We start from the raw sequence: 23,034 nt of genomic DNA on the forward strand, positions 1-23,034 counted from the left end.
TAGAGAGGATTTAGTGATGGAAATATCTCTGATAATGTTGAGACTTCAAAGACTGGGAATTAATGTTCGATTTTGCTGGGTTCCTGCTCATGTAGGGGTGGAGGGTAATGAGAGAGCAGATATTATTGCAAAAGAGAGCACTAACACTAAAAGAAGAGGAGATATTGAAAATTCGTTTTGGAAAGGGGGAAGCATTAATAAGAGAGGCAGGACGGGAGTTATGGCAGAAGAAGTGGGACAACGATAACAAAGGAAGACATTATAACATTCAGAAATCCATAAATGTGAAGCCATACAAAGGGAAGTATAGAAGAGTCATAATATCAAGGTTAAGGTTCGGACATACAGGACTTAACTCAACGCTGTATTTAATGGCAAAAATGGACTCAGATAAGTGCACTATTTGTCATGTTACGGAAGACGTGGAGCATGTTATCCTGAAATGTCAAAGATACAATTCAGACAGGAACATCTTGAAGAAACGGGATTAGACCGTAGGATTTAGTTGGAAACAGTGAAGAAAAGATTACCCTGAAACTGCACACTCCGGTACAGCAGGTGGCGGTATGCACCTATACAAGTTGGTTGCGACCCGCCAATCAAATTTAAAGAAGAAGAAGAAGAAGAAGAAGAAGAAGAAGAACGGCACTGTGTTTGTAGCAATGTTCAACCGCTATAAGTACGAGTGTGCTTTTTTATCATCAACGAACAAATGTTATTGTTGTATACTTTGAAGCTTTCAAGTGTCAGACTCTATCCTCGCGATTTTTGGGTTGTTTTAACAATCCGTTGTCGTCCAACGCTAGTTAGCAGATACGCGTTAGCTAGCATGAGCTATGGTTTGTTGACAGTCGTTTTCTAGATAGTCTGTCAACCTATCGCTGGACAGCAACTTACTACGACCGAAGGAAGAAGTCTGAATAATATTGAAATACAAAACACCATTTCCTTGCGTCATTAAGTATCCAAGAAACAACAGTTTGTGTCATGTATGGCTGCATACCATATCTTAAGATTTGCTCACATATTGAAGAAAGGACTGCCGAAGAAACAAGTCTGGACAAAACCAAATAACACCTCAATCGTGGTGTCAGCTCAAGTTGTATTGTGAGTATACGTGTAGTGTGTTTTCATGTTTAAACTGCCAAGAAACGCACATCTCTCAAAATAATACGGGTATGTCTTATGTGTTACTTTCTCCTTTTGCAGGATGACTGCGCTGGCTGACTTTGAACCTTCAGCAAAGAGACTCAGGGTTGAAATCAGTGCCCCAACGTCCCCTTCTTCTTCTCTCCAAGGTAATTTGTTTCGATAATATTTGTCTTGCAGAGTATACATATGTCATTTGGGTTAGTATATCCCTCTTTGTAAAACAATATTTGTTTTATTTTTAAGCCCCATCTTCATGTAGCAGAGATAATCATGACACAGTAGAAAATCAAGGAAGGGGGCAAAACGACACAGAGACGAAGATGGATAAACGACCAAAGACTGGAGCAGATAGTTTGCGAGGCGTAAAGATAAAAGGTGATCGTCAAAGAATCGGCCCCACACCACAGCAGTTTAGAAATACTGTTTACCAATGGTTGGTTAAGCCCAAAAAAACCCCAACGTCACCTGAAGTGTGCCAAACCCAAGAGGATGTAGAGATGGCCGGCGACTGTGGCTTTCAAAGCACTTCAGCTCAGGCGCTGGACTACCAACATGCTGAAAATCCCACCCTGTCTGACGAAGATGAAAAAACCCAACCTTTGACACCACAGGAGCTGGATGAAGACAAACCTGTATCACCGCCTTCCAAGGATTCTGCAGGAGGAGGGCTAATGCAGACACTGTCCCGCAATCATGGTGGATTAGAGAAAAAAGAAGTGGAGACATGCTCAGCGAGCTCAGAGGACTCTGTCAAACACAACACCAAAATAACAGACTTCTTTTCAGGGACGTCATCACCAGGTTTACCTGTGAGAAGGCGCCGGCCAGACAAGTCTCCAGAGAAACAAGATGCAGACAAGGAAACTACCTCTGCTGAGGCCAAATGGCTCGGGACGCCAATCAACGAACTGAAGAGAATGCCTGAATGTGGCGGACTGCTTCCTCCGCTGAGGGACGTTCGTGGCCAGCACACTGTGATGATACGGGTTTGAGACGTTCTTTCTTTTTTTATACTAGTATTCAAAGCACTTCAAGTGGTTATGTTATGGAAACAGACAGTAATTTAATTGGTCAACTTATTTAAGCAATAATTTGATCTTTAAAATTATGCTTATACTTTAAGTTTCTTACATATCTGTATTTTATTGTCAGTAGGACTATTTGGTTTTCACACATATATTGTGTGTATACTAATATTTATTTTCATTCAATCCCATTGACAGACGGACCTTCTTGAGGACGGTAAAGTCTCTGTTCCATATCCTGCTAAGTTTAAGGATACTTGGGATGATGACTATGTCAAGATGCCCTGTTCCAGTCGGAACCTATTTCCTGTACAGGATGAGGTAATGGTCCAAGTGTTTATGAAACATCATTATGAGAACATTTGCTGCGATGCATATTCAGTATTATTTCATATTATTGCTATCAATGAGGATTATAGGATTAGCATTGTGATACTTAATTTTACAAGTATTGAAATATCACTTTAGGTCAGACATTCAAGAGCGGCTACAAGTCACGATGCTTATCCGTCCACATTCACTTTTCATGTCTCAAATAACAATTTAGGGGCAAAAGACGGTCCTGTATTTATTGAATCATGAGATCACTGCCAGAAACAGGCACATCAACACAGTGTTATCATTCTTTGCGTATGAAAAGCTGAACTGAAATCAGCCTGCTGAGACCCAACATTCATTAGTACACGTGTGCTTCCACAGGTAACACAAGAACTTCAGAAAAAGAGTCGCTGGGAGTTGATCAAGGAGACTTTAAACGACACACTTTCAAGTCAACAAGAGTTGAAGGCAAGTTTCACATCTGTGTCCTTTTATTGGCAAGGCCTCGTGCATGTCACTTCATAAAACGAGGGGCAGTGTATTGTAGTTGTAGTTACTAGACCAGACCATAAGATGGCGCCATAGGCCCAGAAACAGAGTCTCTCAGAATTTTGCTTTTTTGAGAGTTTACACATACACACATAGTAATTATGACTGAAAATAACAATTCATAGAAATTTAGCTTTTCAATTTTGTGTGATAATTGAATTTGTTTGTTCCAGAATGCAATATTGAAATACAGTGCATCACAGGCCAAGAAATGGGACTTCACCGCATTACGTTTGTACTGCACTAAGGTAAACAATATAAGTGTCACTGAACCCAGAAGTAGTGAATGAGGTTACTTTGTACTCAAAATGAGTTGTTTTTTTTGGAGGAGTGATTGAAGAATGAACTGGTGTGCAGACATGTAGACACAGATGGAAGATGCATGATGTTGGAGGGTTAGCTGTAGATTGATTGAACATCATCTGTCTAATCGTGATACTTAATTGCCCCACAGAAGGCGTTGTAAACCAGTGTTAGTGCTTCTCACAGAGTTCGGGTCACAGAAAGTCTAGATGTCTCATCAGATAGTTAGGATAATATTTATCTACACTTCGTGGAAGACACAGTGAAACGGATGTCGCATTTTCACCGGATTAGATTTAGTTTGATGCGACCAGTATTTAATTGGCATTGGGAATGTGTATTTATGGATAGATAGACGTACTAGGCAGCCTTTTTTCTTGTTTGTTTTTCTACTTCTTGAAAACAGTACACACAGTATCATGAGCCCGGTTTGTTGGTTGTTGCTCGGAGTTGTCTGTGTCTTCTCCAGCCTCGTTTTGGAGGCCATCCATCATCTTTTGTCTTGATGTGCTCTGCGTCATGTAGAGAATCAGAGGGCCGTACTACTGTCTGGCTCATGAAGGGGATGGGAATCTTCCATTTGGAGAGATGGGTCGTGAGTGTTTTTATAAGAAACCCTGAGCCTGTAGGACGAGACAAATAATAAGCTTTATTTTCCTTATAGTCGGAGCACTTACCCACCCGGTGCATGGCATCCTTTAGAATACATCAGCCCCATGTTTTTTTTATGATATCTCAGGAAATAAGTGCATGTAACTCTTTTTTTCATGAATGTCAGTATGTCTAATGCGTTTCTATTATTTTGTACAGGTACAGGAATGGTGTTCTCACAGGAGAACCTTGCAGCCCCTTCAGTGGCAAAATGGGAGTCTGGAGAAATAATTTAATCTTTTGCCAAAAGGTCACGTTTAGTAACTTGTCAGAAATGAAAATGGCTGACATGACGTCCCAGAGAATGCTTTACACTCTGCCTTATAATGTTGAATCAACTGTGTGCCATACGTATGTCATAAATCATGTCCGAATGGGGAAGAAGAGGTCGAGAGGCCTTATACAAAGACCAAGTTTAGTTGTTGTGGTTGAATTTGAATCCTGTCAAATCTATTGGGAAGGCAACACTTGATTTTGTCAGACGGCAACATTTTCCAGCACCATTTAAAAAAAAAAACAAAAAAAAAAACTAACTGTTGAAAGCCACATACTGTATCATTGTAGCTCACACAAAAGCAGTTTCTTTATTTATGTTATGTATTATTGCAAAGTTGACGCACACAGTTCCTCTCCACGAAGACTGTTTATTGCGTCCCTCTCTTACATCATTTATTCTCCGTTTGACTGAGTTATAAATATGTGTTTTTAATAGTTGAATATGCTGAAACGGCAGTAGCAATTAGTCTACACATTCATATCTTCAATGCGTCGATAGAAAGCAGCTCGTATAGCAGCCCACAGAATATACTGTTGGTGTTTAACACATTTTCATTTTAAAACCAATAACCGAGGATTTATTTCCAGTGCAACACACATGGGGATAGCAAACATTTCAATGTAATGTTGCCCATACTTTTGCCCCGGAGATGCCGGATTAGAGACACTGGAGCAGACTTATTTTGAGTGTCAGAGAAAAGTAGACATGAATGGCACGGAGTGACGGGCCAGGCACCCTCATTGAATATTCATCTCTGCACGCGCATCTTATGAATAACTGAAAAGCTGTTGACGGACAGCTTTGTTTTTTTTTTGTTGTCAATTTCTCTTTCTCTAGCAAACCAGTGTTGTGTTTACGGTTATGAGCATGCGAGTGTTTTATTTTTACATGGTCACACGTCTGCAGACGCAGTCAAGCAGATTGCTTTATTGCTCCGACCTGCGGGGAATAGGAACAGGAGCATCAGGAGTGTTAAATCTGTATGGGAGCTCTGGTTTCTCACTGCTCACACGCCTGCATCTTGCTTGATTACTTTGTCAGTTTGGCGTGATGTACAGACCTGTATCGAGTCATACAGAGTGTTAGTTTAGTTGATTTGATGCACTGTCTTCTGCTGATTTAAAGAGCCGGGCTTCTACTACCTCAGCTATATCCTCTGTCTCGCCCTGTCAACTGCCTTCATTTATTACACCCCATAGGAGCGGTTTATGGTGTCAACCAGGTCATTACTTATGACACTGTTTAGTCAGGCTTCTTTTGCCCGTAATATAAATGTCCTTAGCTACATCACAAGTCGAGGCTTCTTGTCCCGGGAACACACTGTCCTTCCATTTCAAACGCTCGGGTCATTTGCATCTCTTCCAGGAAGACTATTTCATCAGCTGGCATGGCCGTGCAACCTTGATGAAATTGCTCTGTGATTGATCATTCTGACATTTTGTAGCCAATACGCGAGTAAATGCGGGTAGTGTGTGTACTGTCTCAAAGACATTAGTGCACTTAAGCAGTGTTGTGGAGATTGGTATGTTACTTTAAAATGTGTTTCTGGTGATGTTATTAGAGGTATAAAGTTGATGTATTGTGTTGCTTGTATTTCATTGATTTGTTTCTTCGTAAAACTGAACATTTTGATACGGATCAGAGCTGTTAATTCTATCTGTCCTAATCAACCCAAACAGCTAATAATGTCACAGCTGAGTTTTGTGGCAAAACAACAAACATAAACAGATCTCTTGCTCTCTCCAAGGTCCTGGATCCTGATGCTGCTGAACATCTGTTTGGCTCCCTGCTGCCAGACATGGTGCAATTAGCACTGAGAGCATCTGAGCTCTGTACCAAGGTAACAGTCATCACTAACCAACAGACACTGACTCACCGGTCTGTGACATAGTACATCAACCGCAGCGGGTTAGGTCACAACATGACAAATGTCTTGTGAAATGGGAGTAAAAATGGCGAGGTCGAGGCACGTAGCGATTGATGGTGATGTGTTTTAAAGTCCTCTTGGTCATCTGGTTCTTTGGCATGTGGATGATGAAGAGCAATGTGTGTTTGCAGCCCAAAAAAAAGTCTCATTAAAAGGCTTTTTTTATGTGTATCAATTTGGCCAAACAGCCAGTAATCAAATTTTATCGATACATCTGTGTGTTAAATATATTTCCAGTTTGATTAATTTAACAATGAAAGTGGCCCAGACAGAGAATAACGGTCCGCGCTACAGCAGTGTTCAGTGTAGCAAATGTAGTGATGCAGATTTCCAAAATTATAAAAAAACAAAAGTATTATTCTACACGTGAGTAGCGTAGAAAAATGTGTTGTGTGTTAAGAGTTGATTTCTTTAGTGGATAGAAAATTGAGTAGCTCGTCTAAAATGCAGTTCATTCCATTGAAAACTGGTCTGTGTTTGATGTGGAGGTTAATACTTAAGTACTGGATGTGCTCTTACATGACTGCAACATTAAAACCTGCTAAACAGCGTGCACAATGAATTGAGTCCATCCCATCCATCATTATTGCTGTGTTGTTCCTAAATTGCTGATTTTTGGCCGTGCAACTTGTAGCCATTTCCTGTGTGGCTATAGTGTTAATGCAACAAGCTCTCCCCATTGTCATGGCAGAATTGCTTATGCTTATTTGTTCACCCGCAGCCTTTACTAGGAGTATGGATCTCTTATGAGCACAGCTGGATGTTGATTATGATTAGGATGGCTTCTTCAAGAGGCACAGAGTGGTGCCAAATTACTACATTTATGCAACCTGCTTCAAAGTCTCGTTCGGCAAATTGGCAAACACAAATAGTTTTGACCTTCCTCATTCGTACCTTTTTTGTTCCTCCTCTAGCCGATACCCCTCCTCAAGGGAGGCATGAACCACTCCATCACCATGTCTCAGGAGCAGGTGGCATGTCTGCTCGCCAACGCCTTCTTCTGCACCTTCCCCCGACGCAACTCCAGAAGGAAGGAATACTGCAACTACCCAGACATCAACTTCTTCAGGTAACGTAGGGGTGTGCTAGTTTTTATCCACGATGTTTAAAGTTACATCATCAGTTTCGTAAATGATGCTGCTGGGACAACTAGTTTAATTTCCATGAGGGGGCACCACTGTATATGTTTCCTGATTCCTCATTTTATCTTCTGGCTGGGTGTAAAATCATACGCAGATTTAATGACACATGAGCAAACGGCGTCTTATAACAAGAGTACATTGATCAGAGACAGTGATCGCTCTGACGTCTTTACAGACTGATCTGAAAGATTTTAAATGAAACAAATGTCTGAAAACAGACGTTTCCTTTAGGCTGCAATACTTATCAGAACTATACACGACAATACTATTTGTTGGTCCTTCTCTGGCAGCTTTACCAGAATAATAAATACCTTTCTCTATAGTTAAGAGCCAAACACGTCCCTTCAAAAGCATCAAATATAATAAAGAGGAGGGCAGGAGGGTCATATTTTAATCCCTGCAAGCTTTCACTGTGGCGATGGTCTGGGTGGTGTAATGCAACAACGGTCTGCAGATCACTGCTCAGTCTTGTCCCCCCCATCTCTGTTGGCATCACAGTGTAATTACCTAAATGGAGGAGGGAATTAGATTAACTTTGACTCAGATGGCTGAGTTCATTCACATAAAGGTTTTGCTGTGATTGAAAAAGGAAAGCCAGTGTCATCTTTTTAGCCTGCTGCTGAAAAAACATCCTGAATCACACATTTGGTGCGAGCCAGCTTGGAAAATGTAGTTTTTTTTCCAAATCATTCATCTATTTTTGTTTTATTACTTTTGTTGCAAACTTATTTTTCTCCATTTGAGCGTTCAAATTAACATAAAACTGTTCTTCAAATGTTTTTTTCTTCTTACATTATTTGCAGTGAGATAAAGCTGACTATTAAGACCGTTATTTCTTTGTCTGGATTGAATGTTGTCGCTGTCATTCAAAGTGTTCTTCAGAAGCAAGCTTACGTATTATTTCACCATGAAGTGCGTTTCGTTCAAACTGAGTTTCCAGGCTTGATGACCCAGTTTTCTTGTTCCGATGGTACAGAAACCCAGCTGTAGTCACTTATACCCTTTTCCTGAGTTACATCATAGCCTTCTTCACATCTGTGGGTGGTATATTGATGTTATATAATCACGTATAAATTCTCTTCCCCAAAGACCATATTGCAATTTGTTCCTAAAAGCCTGCTTCCACTAGTGGCTGAGCTTATGTCAAAGACATTTGCCCCGAGGACGACACGACGCACGGTTGTTTCTACAAAAAGTAGAAATGAATGCAGGAGCAGACTTGGATAAATGCATTTCTCGGCCCCTGAAGGGCTCTCAGTGCATCAACCTTTTGTCATTAATTCGTTTCACTCGCATGAAATCTCTTTCTCTTTATTGTGAGGCATGTGAGGCAGGCTGTGGCGCTCTTTATAGACTTTGCTACTGACGGAGATGGTGGAAAGTTCATTCAAACCCTGCCCACTGCACCTCACTACTAGCAGGTGTGTGTGTGTGTGTGTGTGTGTGTGTGTGTGTGTGTGTGTGTGTGTGTGTGTGTGTGTGTGTGTGTGTGTGTGTGTGTGTGTGTGTGTGTGTGTGTGTGTGTGTGTGTGTGTGTGTGTGTGTGTGTGTGTGTGTGTGTGTGCATTAATGTGATATTTTTCAGGGGGATTGACCTTTTGCCTCCTGAGGACTCTGTTGCTTAAAAGGGACACAGGGCTTCTTAATGTACCCCCAAGGAGAGGGAGCCCTGTTTCCCTTTCTGTTCATTTTATTTTTTGTGTGCGAGTGCTGTGAAGTGGCACATGAGTGTGACTCTGTGATGGCAAGCCTGGGGCAACTCCATTGTCGTAACAGCATAGGAACTCCTATATAATAGGGCTAGTGACTGAAAGGGAAGCTGAGTGAGAGATGAACCAATTTATATCAAAAGTTAAAGCATGACTGAACTCACATGGCCAAAGTGGAGGTCTTGTGTGTCGACGGCACAGAGTCATTTTTCCTCTTCTTTTGCTGTAGTTGTTTAACCGTTAGCGGACTCGGCTGTGATGTCATGTATATCCACTCCAGCTTGCTTAAAAAGTGCTCTTCATTTTTAGAAGAGGAGTATAATGTGTTGTCTTATTGAAAGGACTGAATTCAATTCATAATCTCTTCTTGCCTTCAGGCTGTTTGAGGGGCCCTCTCCAAGGAAGATTGAGAAACTGAAAACCCTGATGTGCTATTTCAAAAATGTCACCGAACAAAGTAGGTGTTCAGATACACCTTTCAAATGTTGCAGCAATACGTTGTTACTGATGTAAAATAAGATATTGAACATTTGTCACTTTCCTTCTCGTTTCGACAGATCCTACTGGACTTGTAACATTCATGCGAAAAAGCTTGGATAAACCTCTGAATTGGAGAAGGTGTAGTGTATTGAGACTGTAATCAAAGAATTATTGCAGTATTGTTTCTGTCAAAGATCCCTGCGGCTTGCTAAATCCAGTAGACTGTTTGGAAGCAATCAAGGATCCATCATGTCAACTGTAGTTAACAACTGGGATTCTTTGTGTTTCAGCTCACAGACTCGACTCACAAAGATCCACATTACTTGTGAAGGGACCATTGAGGATGATGGTTACGGAATGCTTCAGGTAAGATGCCGAGGATGGGAAGTATACGGACAGCGTGATTTATAAGTTGCCGAATCATATTCTTTAGCTTGACGGAGCTCTTAGTTTGAGGGATACTCCACCTTGTGCTTGGCTCCCATCCTCTTTCGCCTCTGTTCTAGTCAATCACTGAGCCACAACATTCTGGAGTCTTTCACCCAGAATGCTTACTACTGCTGAAAAGGCCTTTGAGGGAGCCCGTGGCACGTCGGAGGGAGTGTGCGCTGGGACTGGGGTCGAGGCCTCTGAGCCTCCTCTGCTCTCTGTTGTCGGCCGTGCTTCCTGTTCACTGTCAGGATGGCCCGCTCTGCCTTTCACCTTTTGTTTGCCTCCAGTCGCCACAAGCTGACAGTTGATGTGCACACATGAGCAGCTCCGGGGCACACTGCGGCCCGGATTGATGGCTGCTCTGCTGGGTGGGGTGGTGGGGTGCTGACAGCCTGTCAAAGCAGACTTTGGAGGATGGCCCGCTGTCCCAGAGTTGAGTGACCAGTTTGGGGAGATCTACCCTCAGACTGCTGCTCTCCCCTTTGCAGCCTCTTCGTGGGTGTGGTGACGGGGTTGGTCGGGACTGTCTTTAGGCCAATGAGCAACAACTGTCTGTCCGGAATTTGGATTATATCTTCCACATGGCTGCTTTCTGACTAAAACAATGACTTGTCAAGTCTGTGTCTGACTTGAAACGATGAGATGCGTGTTGTATTTTGAATCATAAACAAACTAAATTGTAAACAAATACAGAGGTCAAAACTCATCACTTCTTATGTGTTTTATTGATTCCTCCAAAGCTTTTGATCGTGTTAATCACAGTAAATTATTTTTTAAACTGAGCCAAAGAGGTGTCCCCACATACATTGTGAGAATTCTGGCTTACTGGTATGCGCACCAGAGTATGCAAGTAAAATGGGGTAAAAGTGTGTCAGCCCCATTTGGGGTTAGCAATGGTGTCAGACAAGTTCTGTTTAATCTGTATATTGATGATCTGTCCAAGCAACTGAAAGCCTGTAATACTGGTGCATGATGGGTAATACTCTGGTTAATCACATCATGTATGCAGATGATCTGGTGATCTTTAGTCCTTCTAGCGCTGGTCTTCAGCAGCTCCTCACTATATGTACTGTGTATGGTGTGGAACATGACATCAAACACAACGCCAGTAAGAGTGCTGTCCTGATCTGTAGAACTAAAGAGGACAAATGTCTAAACTTCCCTCACTTCAAATTGTCTGACAATAATCTTGGTGTCTGTAGTGAAGTAAAATATCTTGGTCATTTTTTAACAGAACACATGACTGACGATAATGACATTTCCAGGCAATGATGTATGCACAAGCAAACAGTCTCTCACGCAAGTTTGGTCTGTGTACAGATGGAGTGAAGATGTCTCTGTTCAGAGCATATTGTACTCCACTCTACACTGCACACTTGTGGTCAAACTACAAAAAAAAGAGTCTACAGAGACTTCAAGTAGCGTACAATGACGCCATGAGAATACTTTTAAAGAGACCGAGATGGAGTAGTGCTCGTGAAATGTTTGTGGCTGCACGAGTCAACACTTTCCAAACAGTTTTAAGAAATCTCATGTACAAATTCATCTGTCGACTGAATGACTCTGTAAATGGGATCATACTTGTTTTAACCAACATAAGGTTTAGCACCACACGCTACCAGTCCCAGCTGTGGCGACATTGGTACAGCTGTCTCTTTGTAAGGCATTGCTAGGCCAATGTACTTTTATTGTTTGTGTCTGTCTTTTTATGTATCTGTCTGTATGGACCCCGAGTCTGAAATAAAGTCAATCTATCTAAAGATAAACCAGTAAATCGGTGTCTGATCAGTGTTTTTAAAGAACAAACGCAGGAAGATATATCACAGGCATCCGTCAGCACCACGTTGTGACTGGAGGGAGATGTTTACTTATGACTGTAGGACTGCTCTCTTGTTTTGATATTTGCGTCTGGCAGCAGCACGCCTGAGTGCAGCTCTCGGATGAGAGCTCACTTTGGCATGGGGGGGGACAAACGTCTGAGTAATGTGCGCACCCCAGGCCCCCTTTCCAATCAGCTTGTCAGGGATTCTGTCACAAATCAAAGAAAAAGGGCTGAGTCCCTTTCATGTAGATGTTTTCCTCCTGTTGTCCTAGTTTGGGGAACTATACTCGTATTTTTCACAGTCAGACATTTTTTTTTGTTATAAGAATATGTGCACACGACTTCAAAATTCAAAGTGGTTTTTTTTCAGCTTTCTCTCTTGATTTGCAGGTGGATTTTGCCAACCAGTTTGTGGGAGGAGGAGTCACCAGCTCTGGTTTAGTCCAAGAGGAAATCCGTTTTCTAATCAATCCTGAGCTCATTGTTTCTCGCCTCTTCACTGAAGCTCTGGATCATAACGAATGTCTGATCATCACAGGTCAGTGATCAAAACCCTCCCGCACCTTTTGTGAAAATGATTTCCACTGAATGAATCTTACTCGTCCATGATTCATAATTTACCCCGTTGTTCCAGATCAGATCAATAATGCCCCCGGGTTCTTTTAATGCTTGACCTATAATTTGACAGACACACAGCATGAAGTGCACACCTTCAATTTACCCTCATTCTGGCTCAGCAAGAGGCTAACGAATGTTTGTGGCAATTGCCCCGATTTCTGTATCTGTCCTTGTCACATGTTCCCTTTTTGATTGGCTGCATAGGGGAGCGTCTCATCAGTCGGGTGTTGTAGATTGGGCTGTCCTGATTGCTCTGTTGGTGTCTCTCTGTTGAGTAATTCCCACTGACTGTACTTCAGGATCGAGTGTTTGCAACAAACAAGGTTGGGACAGGCCAGTAGACCCAGTAACGAGAGCTAGACTGAAGGAGTCCCAGCAGGTGGCTGATGTCTGCTGACAGTTTCTTCTTCTTCTTCTTCTTCTTCTTATTCTTCTTTTTTTGTATCTGTCTCACGTTGTTTGTCGAGACTGTTGCAGCCGCTTGATTGCATTTGATAAACAAGTTAGAAAACTAACGTTATGTTATATATTTATAACAACCCTACTATAGATACACTTGTGGTGTTATAAGCGTTCCAGAAGCTATCATCAATATCTTTTTACTGCTCATTGTATTTTACTGCTCTTATCTTTTTGGCTGACTGTCACCGTTGTCGTCAGCATTGTTTTCAGACATGTTTTTAGAGGAAAAGCTCCGATAAACTGTCTGCTGGCAGAGATATTAGCTGCTAATTGGTCACCAAGTCCTGATTTTAATATTATATGCAATGCCAAGTCCATGCCGTGAACCACTGTTACAACGCGAACACCCACCCTTAAATAGAGTACATTAGTGGGTTGGATTAGAGCAGGAAGTGAGGCAACGGAGCCTCCGTCCTGCTGATCAGCAATCGCACCGCTGCATCAGGGTCTTCTCGCTGTGGCAGAGTCACCTTCAGACTTCTTCCCCGCCTCCTCTCCCTCGGCTCCACTTACGGGCACTTACCGTAACTTTATTACTGGGTCCCAGAATTAATTATAGCTGGAAGACCGGCCCAAGACCTGTTCCGCTAATGGACTCTTCCGTTCCATCATCTTTATTAAACTCTGCCCGTATCTCTTGTCCCCCGTTATAAAATCCTAAGCCTTAGCTGCATTGTGGCCGCGTGGTAAATCACTGCCCCCTGTGATACGTTTTGGCATGCAGTACGGACGCTAATGGATCCTACCTCTGCTCAGAAATTTGCAGAAGTGCCCGAGCCTAATTGAATTTGCCTTGATTGATAGATATGTGGCGGCGGTCAAAAGTCCGAACAGTATCAAGGAGAAGTCGGTACAGACCTGAAAATGTGGTGCAGAAGATGTAAATGTTGTTGTTTTTTTTTCTTGTTGACCGCACAAAATCTTGCTGAATAATATAAAATGTTACTCGCGTGTGTTCACATGCAGACCTTGACGGTTGTACGGCACTAAAACTTTCTCAGTTGCCCACTTTAGCCTCAACATGGCAATGAGATGCGCCTCTGACCTTTTCTAGTCTCTGGTCCACCACAAATATGAGACACTTTGTTTACGACGTATTTACACATGAAAGGAACCACCTTCAGCAACATCGGGAATTATACCTGCAGATTTCTATGGAACCTATTTTGTTATTTATAAATCATTTCTGATAACCAGACGCATCATTCCCTGGCCAAGATTGATCTGCTTCTCACCGCAGATAATGTTTGAATGACGACACAAAATCATAATTCATATTGTTCCTGAAGGTTGTTCCTTTCAAATGCAAATATGGTTGATCGTAGAGTTTGATATTCTTGGGAGGACCAATAAAGATTAATGTGTATGCATAGTTAATATTATCTTTTTTTCTTTCTTTTTTTTTTTACAAACTTTGTAATTTAGCATGTTAGCTGTAGCTGCACAGAATAGGAGTCCTTGTATTGTTTTGATAAGCATCAGTATAAAATGTAGTGGTCTTTATTCAAATCTCACCAGAGCTTCTCTAAATGAAGGGGACTCCATTCATTTGCCAATTAACTGTATGGTGTTTATATATTACCCGTTCTTCTTTTTCCTCATGTAAAGGCATACTGGCAACCAATCATTGTGCGTATTACTTAAAAACACTGAGAGGCAGGCTGATTATCAGTGAAATGTCAAGTGGAGTCCCCTCTAGAGATTCCCTCCCCCCTTGTGCACCCCCTAATACCTGCTGACCAAGGCCCCCACGACTAATCACTTGGTTTATGCACTTTGCAGCATGAAGCATCTCAGCGAGTGCTCTCGACAGCCAGGTACTAATGAGCGCTAATGGGTGGGTAGTTAATTTGAGGCCTCTTTTGTTTGACTGTGCCGTTGCCTTACCACCCTCCGCTCCCTTTTCTTTTTTCTTTTTCTTTACTGGTGCTGAGTGCTCCCCTGTGGGTTGGCGGTAAGTCGCTGCTTCTCACGTTGTTTCGAGGGGGGTAATAACTTGACCTTCCTCTTGTCGGGAGACAGCTTCTCTTGTTTCATCCGATCACATGAGGCAGAAGCACTACACCCTCTGAAAACCGTTTTGTGAAAAACAATGATTCTTTTGAAGGCAATTTTTTACATGCATCATTTTTCTCCCGCCCTTGCTGACCGTGTTTAAAAATCAAGATTGATTTGTGAATGCTTTGCAGTGATGTGTGACGACTGTCCCTGTTTGTTATCACCAGGTACCGAGCAGTACAGTAAATACACAGGCTATTCTCATACCTACCAGTGGGCTGGCAGCCACCAGGACACAACACCAAGGTATTTATTGCACCGAGCTGCTTTAAAGACCTTAAAAGGCCTAAATAATAAGAACATGCCATGTTTAACCCCCTCGGTTCATTGTTGGCGATGCTCATGGGAGGGCAATTTGGTCGGTCCATCATCTTGGTCCAGACTGTAATAAATCAACAACTATTTGATGGATTGCCATCTAATTCTGTACAGACATTCATGTCTCCCTCAGGATGAATTGTAACAGATTTGATGCCGAACTTTTCATCTATCGCCATCATCATGTAAAATTCAGGCATCTCTTTTAATGTCCCAAAGCATGCTTTCTGTCTATTTTTTTGACTTTTTTTTCTGTGGTACTGTCTATCTCTGTGGTGTCCGTAGCTGTAAAATATTTGACTTGTTTTGTTGTTTGTGGAACGTTATAGAACCATTTCTTTGATTTGTTTCAGAGATGACTGGCAGAGAAGATGCACTGAGATTGTGGCCATCGATGCGCTGCAGTTCAAGAACTTTCTTCAACAGTTTAGTCCAGAAAAACTAAACCGAGAACTGAACAAGGTGATCTTTTATCTGCTTACTTCGTGTTTGTGTTTCTTTCTATTTTCTTTCTGTAAAGTGTCTTTGTACTATATGTCACAAAACGACACGAAGTGCAGTATATGTGTAATACAGACTGAGTTTATGCTCCATTTTATTCATTCCACTGTCCATTAGGCCCAGAATGAATTTTAAACAACATAACTGACCTCGGGGTGTTTAATCACAATTATTTAATTGACGTCACAGATTTTTTGAAATAGGAATCCTACCATGTGTTCAATCTTCCCAGTCGGAGATCTCCGTTGATAATAGAATATCAAGATGTTGATGTTGTCAAGAAGGAAGCATGTAGGAGTTTGACAGCTCGGACAAGGGTGTGACGAATGCACCAACTTATAGATCAATCCTGTTTCAAATACTGTTCAGCTGTCTGTCACATCTGCCCTTCCACAGGAAGAATTTACGACTGGTCAGAGAGAGGGCGGGCGCTCACGATTCATTTTCACTGTTCACTTCACTTCCAGTGGGAAAATGAATGTCCAGAGCTCCTTCAGATCTTCCATTTAACATTTGCTTTTAGAAATTATTTCTCATATGACACCTGACATGTTGTCATGTCAAATGCTCTTGTTATTAATCTCACGCCAATTTCACACCAATGGCAGTCGAATTGAGGGAATACGACACAATGTTACAACTGTATGTTCAGCCAGTCAAACCAACCTTCATGTGTTCATGCATTGACTGACGTGTCAAGCTCAAGCCTGCAGGCAAATGGAATTGCCTGCAATTGTTGTTCCTGATCTGGAACAACAAGGTGATCCCAAGACCTGAGGCTCATCAGAGCTGATTCCGCCTTCATGTACTAAATGACACATCACTCCCTTGAACGGCCCGGCCTTGTGTGGCTGACGACTTAATGTAATGTCATCCAAAGAAAACCTGTTTCATCGTTGGATTTTGATGACTGAAGGGCTTTGCTTACCGTGAGGCAATGGCGGTATTTGATATCACTCCCTATTTGGGACCTTATATTATTTACTGCCACTTTATTTTAGCCCAGCAGAATTCAGCAGAATTCAAAAATTCCCACATCTGATCAAATACATAGTGTTCACAACATACAAAAATCTCATTGTGCAATGATTAGCCTTTGAGTGACAGGTGTGCAACACTACATAATAATGATGATTCATAGGTGTCCGAAACCTCACTTCACTGCTCACTATATACTACACCAAGTGTTTACTATGTTTAGAGAATAGTGAATGATGTCAGACACAGTGTACTGATCTCCTTGTGTTTGCTATGAACACTTGTCCTATCATATCGAATTATCTTTTCCGCTTTGTGTTCCATTTTCCTTTCCTTCCCTAACATGTTGCCGTCTTCTTTTAGGCCTACTGTGGCTTTGCTCGACCCGAAGAACGAAGCCAAAACCTTGCGGCAGTGGCTACGGGGAACTGGGGCTGTGGGGTTTTTGGAGGTGACGCACGTCTGAAAGGTGAGCACTGACGTAACGCTCCCCGTCAGTAGATCGTGTGGCCAAATGTGCTCGGATCATTCTTGGTGCACTTGGCAGTCTTAAGTGGACACTCTTCCAGGACATAATGGAATACATTTCAGCTTCAAAGGCTCCGGCCGATCAGCGTGGGGCATCCATTTGTCTTCCGGGAATGCGTTCGTTTAGTTAAGCCTGATTCGTCGCCTTCCTCCTATTGATCAAATGACAAAGTTAATATGTTTCATTAATAGTGAAATTGATCGCCTGCTCGAGTCCATCAATCCGTTACAGCTTTCTGTCTCAGCCTTGTGTCACTGTCGCTGAGCAGGGAGCTTCCGGAGAGTTTATGCGAATAATTGAATGATTTGAACTAAACTGTTTTTATATATATATATATATATATATATATATATATATATATATATATATATATATATGCGCATACACATATACACACACACACACTGTTTTCCTAATGACCTTCCTCCTGGGAAGAGCTTTGTAATGCAGATGTGGTTCTCCTCCTGGGTTTACCTGCTGTGGCATCGGATAGCCAGCTATTTGTTAACGATCAGATAATTCTCGGGAAAAGCAATTAAACCAAGGCTGGGGAGAGAAACAGCGGAAGTGTCGAGATTCAGCTTAGCCCTCTCCTGTAAATATTGACTCGGTTATCCTCGTTTACTTGCACCTGTCCCAGCGTTCATTAATCAGCAGACATATTTCCAGTCTCTAAATATATTCACAGCTTCCCGGGGCCAGACCTGGCCTCTCTTTGTAACTAATCCAGAGTTCTCAGTGGGGGTGAGACCTATTCCCAGATTACTTCCCTTTCACTCTACATGCCACAGAGGCTGGTGCGACACACTTTGATGGTAACATCGGCTACTGGATGGCTCTTCAGACTTCATATAAACTTCTCTTTATTTTTACAGTTAAGAAGAAGAGAATGTGTAAACAATCTTGCAAAAAAGAACCTTCAAAAACAATCTTATTACTGTAATGAACCATGAAACAGATTGTTTTGCCACTCTCACGGATTCTTTTCCTCCAGCTCTGCTCCAGATGCTGGCAGCTGCTGAGGCGGGCAGAGATGTGGCCTATTTCACCTTTGGTGACAGCCAGCTCATGACAGATGTCCACAAGATGCACTCGTTCCTAACTCGGAGAAAGATCTGTGTCGGTAAGGAAAACAAGCACCCGGTCTGCTTCCTGTTTATATGCAACTGTGTCTGCCTTTCTTTATTGTACTCTTTCAGATTTCACTGCCAACGGGCACGATAATAATTTAATAATAATATGATTAATTAGAACTTGGAATATTTCCTTTTTAGGTTTTGTTGCAAACAATGTGATCTTATGAAACAATGCTAATTCTTATCCCTGAAAACTCCACATTTAGTTTGCTGTGATATGAGACGAGAGAACATACACAATCTCCTTGTCTCCGTCACAGGGGAGGTGTATGATCTCCTGGGCCAGTACTACAGCTCGGTGTGCAAGAGCTGCCTCAGTCGGCGCCCTGACGTCAGCCTCTACTCGTTCATCTACCAACAGGTCAGCTCCTCCCCAGCGCCAGATGACTCCGACAGGGGCTCAGCCAGACATCACGTCCCTGCAGACCGCCGCCGTTAGGGTCAGGTGGCTGATGAGTCACCGTGCCTTATTTAAAAAAAAAAAAAAAAAAAAAAGGAACCACAAAACGATTTTAAAACCTTCTTCGGCTTCTTTTATTTTTTTGTAAGACAAACTTGATTAACAGCGGTGGATAAACCAAATGTGGTCTCCACCACTGGCAGCCGAAAAAATTAAAATGACAATCTAGCATGCAGATCCTTCTCGAACACAATGGAGCTGCAGAAGGTGATTAGTTACGACCCCGTCTGGCGCCGCGTTCATTCTGCTGCTGCTGGTAATACGCCAATGGATTGAGCTTCAAAACGACGCAATTGTGAATTTAATGGTGAAGCAAAGGTTGCCATCCATCTTCTGAGTTTGTCGTGTTGCCTTTTCTTTTTTTTTTTTTTTTTTCTTTTTTTTCTTTTTTACACCCACACATCCAGCCTAATTGAATTGGCTGTCAGAAATCAAGTTAAAGGAAAAGAATAACAAGAACGGGGTTTGGAAAGCTTGGCTTGATTTAAAGAGCTGCGTGACTCTTTGGAAAATAATCTTTTAGCTTCTGCACTCGCAGCAGAAATTGTAGTTGCAATCACAGCTCCAGTCATACATTTTTTCGGATTCTTTGCTGTATTTGATGCACACTCGAAGGAACCCAGTTGCACTTCACTTATGATTGGTTTGTTTCTGTATTTTACAATTAATATCGATGTGAATCTTTTATGTGTTGTTTGACAGATTTTGATTTTGAAAATAAAATCAGTTTAAAGTAAATGCAATATTCAAATTTTTAATAGTGCCTACGTTTTATTCTGAAGCACCGTTTTGAAGAGGGCCCCAAATGTCAGTAATACGTCTCGGAACAATCAGAAGGAGGGCCTCTTGTCCCGTGAATGTTACAGGCACAATGAGTTTCGATACAACCTTGCCATTTATCTTTCCCCCAGCTATTGCTTCACTCTTTCACTCACAGTTTAATAAGGTCATACCTTTTTATATAAACTGTACATGACACCTCATTAAGTAAAGCGTAGATCATAGAACATCCAGTCAGAGGCGAGAGTGAGGCAGTGGGGCTCCTGGGTGATTTCTCTGTGTGTGTGTGTGTGTGTGCGTGTGTGTGTGTGTGTGGGGGATGGAACTCTGCCTCATTTGCATCAAGGAGAAGCTGCTCGACGCAAAGTCTGAGGTCAGACCTTTGCCACTTTGTATTCCGGTTTAATTTTGTGGGAGACATGTAGAAATAATCTTGGCCCACAACACAATTTTGCATGAATAACACTGGGTTCACAACATTTAAAACTTAAATTGATACGTACATTAACACTCTGATATGAATTGAATGTTTCTTAAAGTTCGTTGATTATAGACACAATTCTTTGTATTTCAGTGATGTTACATGCCTGGTAAGCTGTTATCTGTCTATTTACAGATTACCCAGTCTGCAGGACTTTATTGACCAAATCATTTTAGTTGAATGTTAAATAAATTTTGTCCGCGCCACTGAATGGACTCCTGGAAGCCTGTAAGTGAATGAACGAGGTGGAGGGATCTCTTAAGTTTCGTGCTCTCATGGCATCGGGAGTCGGGTAGGTGGGTCTCTCTTTGTGGCTTGCTGAGTTCAATAAAGGGCTTTGGTGGTGTCTCTCCTAAGGGGATCCATCAGACACACAGGGGTACCCAACTGAATTGATCTCCCCTCAGTGAGCCCCATGCGTGTCTTTGACATTTTGGCTGCCACCTGTCAAAAAGTCCCGAGCAGTATTTAGTCTTGAACATGACTCATGGCAGTGCTGCAGTTTTGGGATGGAAACGTTGGATACATAATGCACTTTGCAGATGAGACTTAGGGGATCAGGCAACCTTTAACAGGTACAGTGCATCGTATATTGTGATTGAGTAATCCAGCAATACAGTAACGCCAAGCTTTCTTTAGTCGAGTGAATGATTCATCAATGGACCCCAGAGAACAAAGGAATTGTATCAAACATTTCGTCAATAGATTCTTTTTGAAGATGGAACGACAAATAATCTTACTGCTTTTGCTTTGTTTCCATCCAAGAAGGTCACCTCTGGTAATGTATTATAAATGTGGAGGCCTACTTGAATTAATTATTTGCTATTTACTTCATACATCCTTATTATTTTTGATCATTAGTGGATATTCCCTGCAGTGTTTGGAGGAGTAATGCGAGGATCTCTTGGCCACAGATTAAAGGAATAATCAGATGAATATTGATATGTTTGACGGAACCCTGGGAGCTGTGGCTTACATTTGCTTGGACTGAACACATAATACAAAAATATGATTCGTTGTCATGAGCTGCCCTTTGGTAATTATTCATACTTTGTCCTCGCCGTGACAAAAAACTTTCTTTTATGAAAAAAGGTCGACGCTGCATATACATACCGGGGTTATTGGAGTGCATCAAGCTTATGTGAAATCTATTCCGATCTTGCTCATGAATTATTACCATTTTATGCTGTTGGTAAAAAATATTCAGTTCTAACATCAAAAGAAGCAAAACAATCATTTTTAAATGTCAGATTAGGTTCACCAACTTTGTCTGTAAATCAATTCCTGCATGTTTATTTTCCTTCCATGTGTTCACTTGAGGCTATGGCGTCAATGTATTTTCCTCAAGTTCACTTTCTAACCTCTGCAGTGCGACCACACTATGACAGACGTCACCTGTGTGAAATATCATTTTAGACATCAAAGAGCTTATTCTCTAAGGTGGTTATGTTTCTTGCCTGTTCTAATTAATTTGTGCATTGCCGTTTTAGAGGGGATTTATTAAAAACATGTTTTTTTGGCAAGACCCTGAGCACAGGTGCACCTTGTTATGCGCTAGCTTGCTGAAGTGGGAGACCGAGCTCAACGGCGCCTCTGACGCCCTTATTTGTAGTTGCACCCTATCTGCAACATAAAGGCAAAATGGTTCGGAAAAACAGTCGCCGGGTCCAAACTGCTGCACACTAATCTTTGTTATTGCAACAAATTACAGCCACTGAGAAAAAAAGACAATATTCTGTTACACGCCCATCAGTATTTTCTCCCATCCATCAGCAAGTTTCAGTGACTCATAATGTTCCTTTGCAGACGGGATGCTTGCCTTGTCATGCTCATGTCCTTTTTTCACTGCTGTAGCCGTGTTAGCATGTTTGAACTCGGTGTGACCTAGATGTTTCACCACTTCCTCTGTGTCCTGTGTGGCGCCTCAGCAGTGTCATGGCCGCTATCGTTTGATGGTAATTGTGTCTGTCCTGCGGCTCTACACATGCTGAGATGGTTCCTCGTCCAAAGGCAGTTCCTTCACAGCTCTGAAAACCTGCTTGCCTTGTCTTTTTTTAAATTTTTTTTTATTCGGTCTAAATATGAGCTGCTCTAGAGGAGGCGGAGCCGGTGTATAAATCCGTAACACCAGCAATCATTCATTAGTGACAGCTTTCTATGGCCATTTTAGTTCAAATGTTTCCACTGCAATTGATCGCAAAGAAAAAATCAATTTTGATGTCACAGCTGTAGCTTTTAACCAAACTGACTGCTCGCTTCGTAAGGTCAAGGATTGAGTGGGTGAAGTTATTTTTGCTCCTAGTGTTATTAGATTGCCTATCTATCACTGAAGTGTCATGTGATTGATACTGACTGGGCTTGAATGAAAGATGGAGCAAGGCCTTTGTTGCTCCCACACAATAGCCACGGCAACTTGTGTTTGAAGAAGCCCTTAAATGATATAAAATGACAAGCTAACTACTGGTGCTGCATCGTTTCTCCTTTTTCTTTTCTTCTTGCAGAACGTTCTTTATAAAACTTACAACCTCAGCACGCTGAGTGGAAAATAAAACAGCTGGATAGGCAATTGTGTAGGGATGAATACCATTAAGTGTGTATGCAAAGGCCGGTAACTTAGGGACAGCCCACATATTGCTGACCACTTCAAATGTCATAGACTGTTCATTAGCTTTCATGTTTGCTTGCTGGTGTCATTTTACCATATATTAAGATCCTGGATGTCACATTTTACTTTCCAAATGCACCAGGTATGATCTAATAATGTGTCCGCATATACTGCTGAATTGGTTTACTTTCCTGAGTTTATCTGTTTTGAACGGAAGGCAGCTCATGACAGATGTCCACAAGATGCACTCTTTCCTAACTCGGAGAAAGATCTTCAGGCCTGTAATTGCACACTTGTTGCTCCTTCCACCCACAAGGTAGA

General features: G+C 41.9%; 1 protein-coding gene across 2 annotated transcripts; it reads left to right on the forward strand.

Moving 5' to 3' along the window:
- Positions 1–626: 626 nt before the first annotated feature.
- On the forward strand, positions 627–19,475 carry LOC306795027 (poly(ADP-ribose) glycohydrolase). Of its 2 annotated transcripts, none has more exons than XM_079293354.1 (17): positions 627–1,107; positions 1,210–1,298; positions 1,396–2,138; positions 2,376–2,498; positions 2,877–2,963; positions 3,218–3,292; positions 6,023–6,115; positions 7,117–7,271; positions 9,431–9,510; positions 9,611–9,671; positions 9,824–9,899; positions 12,178–12,325; positions 15,093–15,171; positions 15,597–15,705; positions 17,086–17,191; positions 18,246–18,374; positions 18,648–19,475. In XM_079293354.1, the coding sequence occupies exons 1-17, from the start codon at positions 992–994 to the stop codon at positions 18,824–18,826; spliced, it is 2,448 nt and encodes an 815-aa protein (XP_079149480.1). In that variant the 5' UTR covers positions 627–991; the 3' UTR covers positions 18,827–19,475. The 2 variants fall into 2 exon arrangements, with proteins under 2 accessions (XP_079149480.1, XP_079149481.1); XM_079293355.1 differs by having other exon boundaries at positions 1,939–2,138.
- The last annotated feature ends 3,559 nt before the right edge of the window (positions 19,476–23,034 follow it).

Source organism: Melanostigma gelatinosum (genome assembly GCF_949748355.1).
Source record: "Melanostigma gelatinosum genome assembly, chromosome: 21".
Lineage (NCBI taxonomy): Eukaryota > Metazoa > Chordata > Actinopteri > Perciformes > Zoarcidae > Melanostigma > Melanostigma gelatinosum.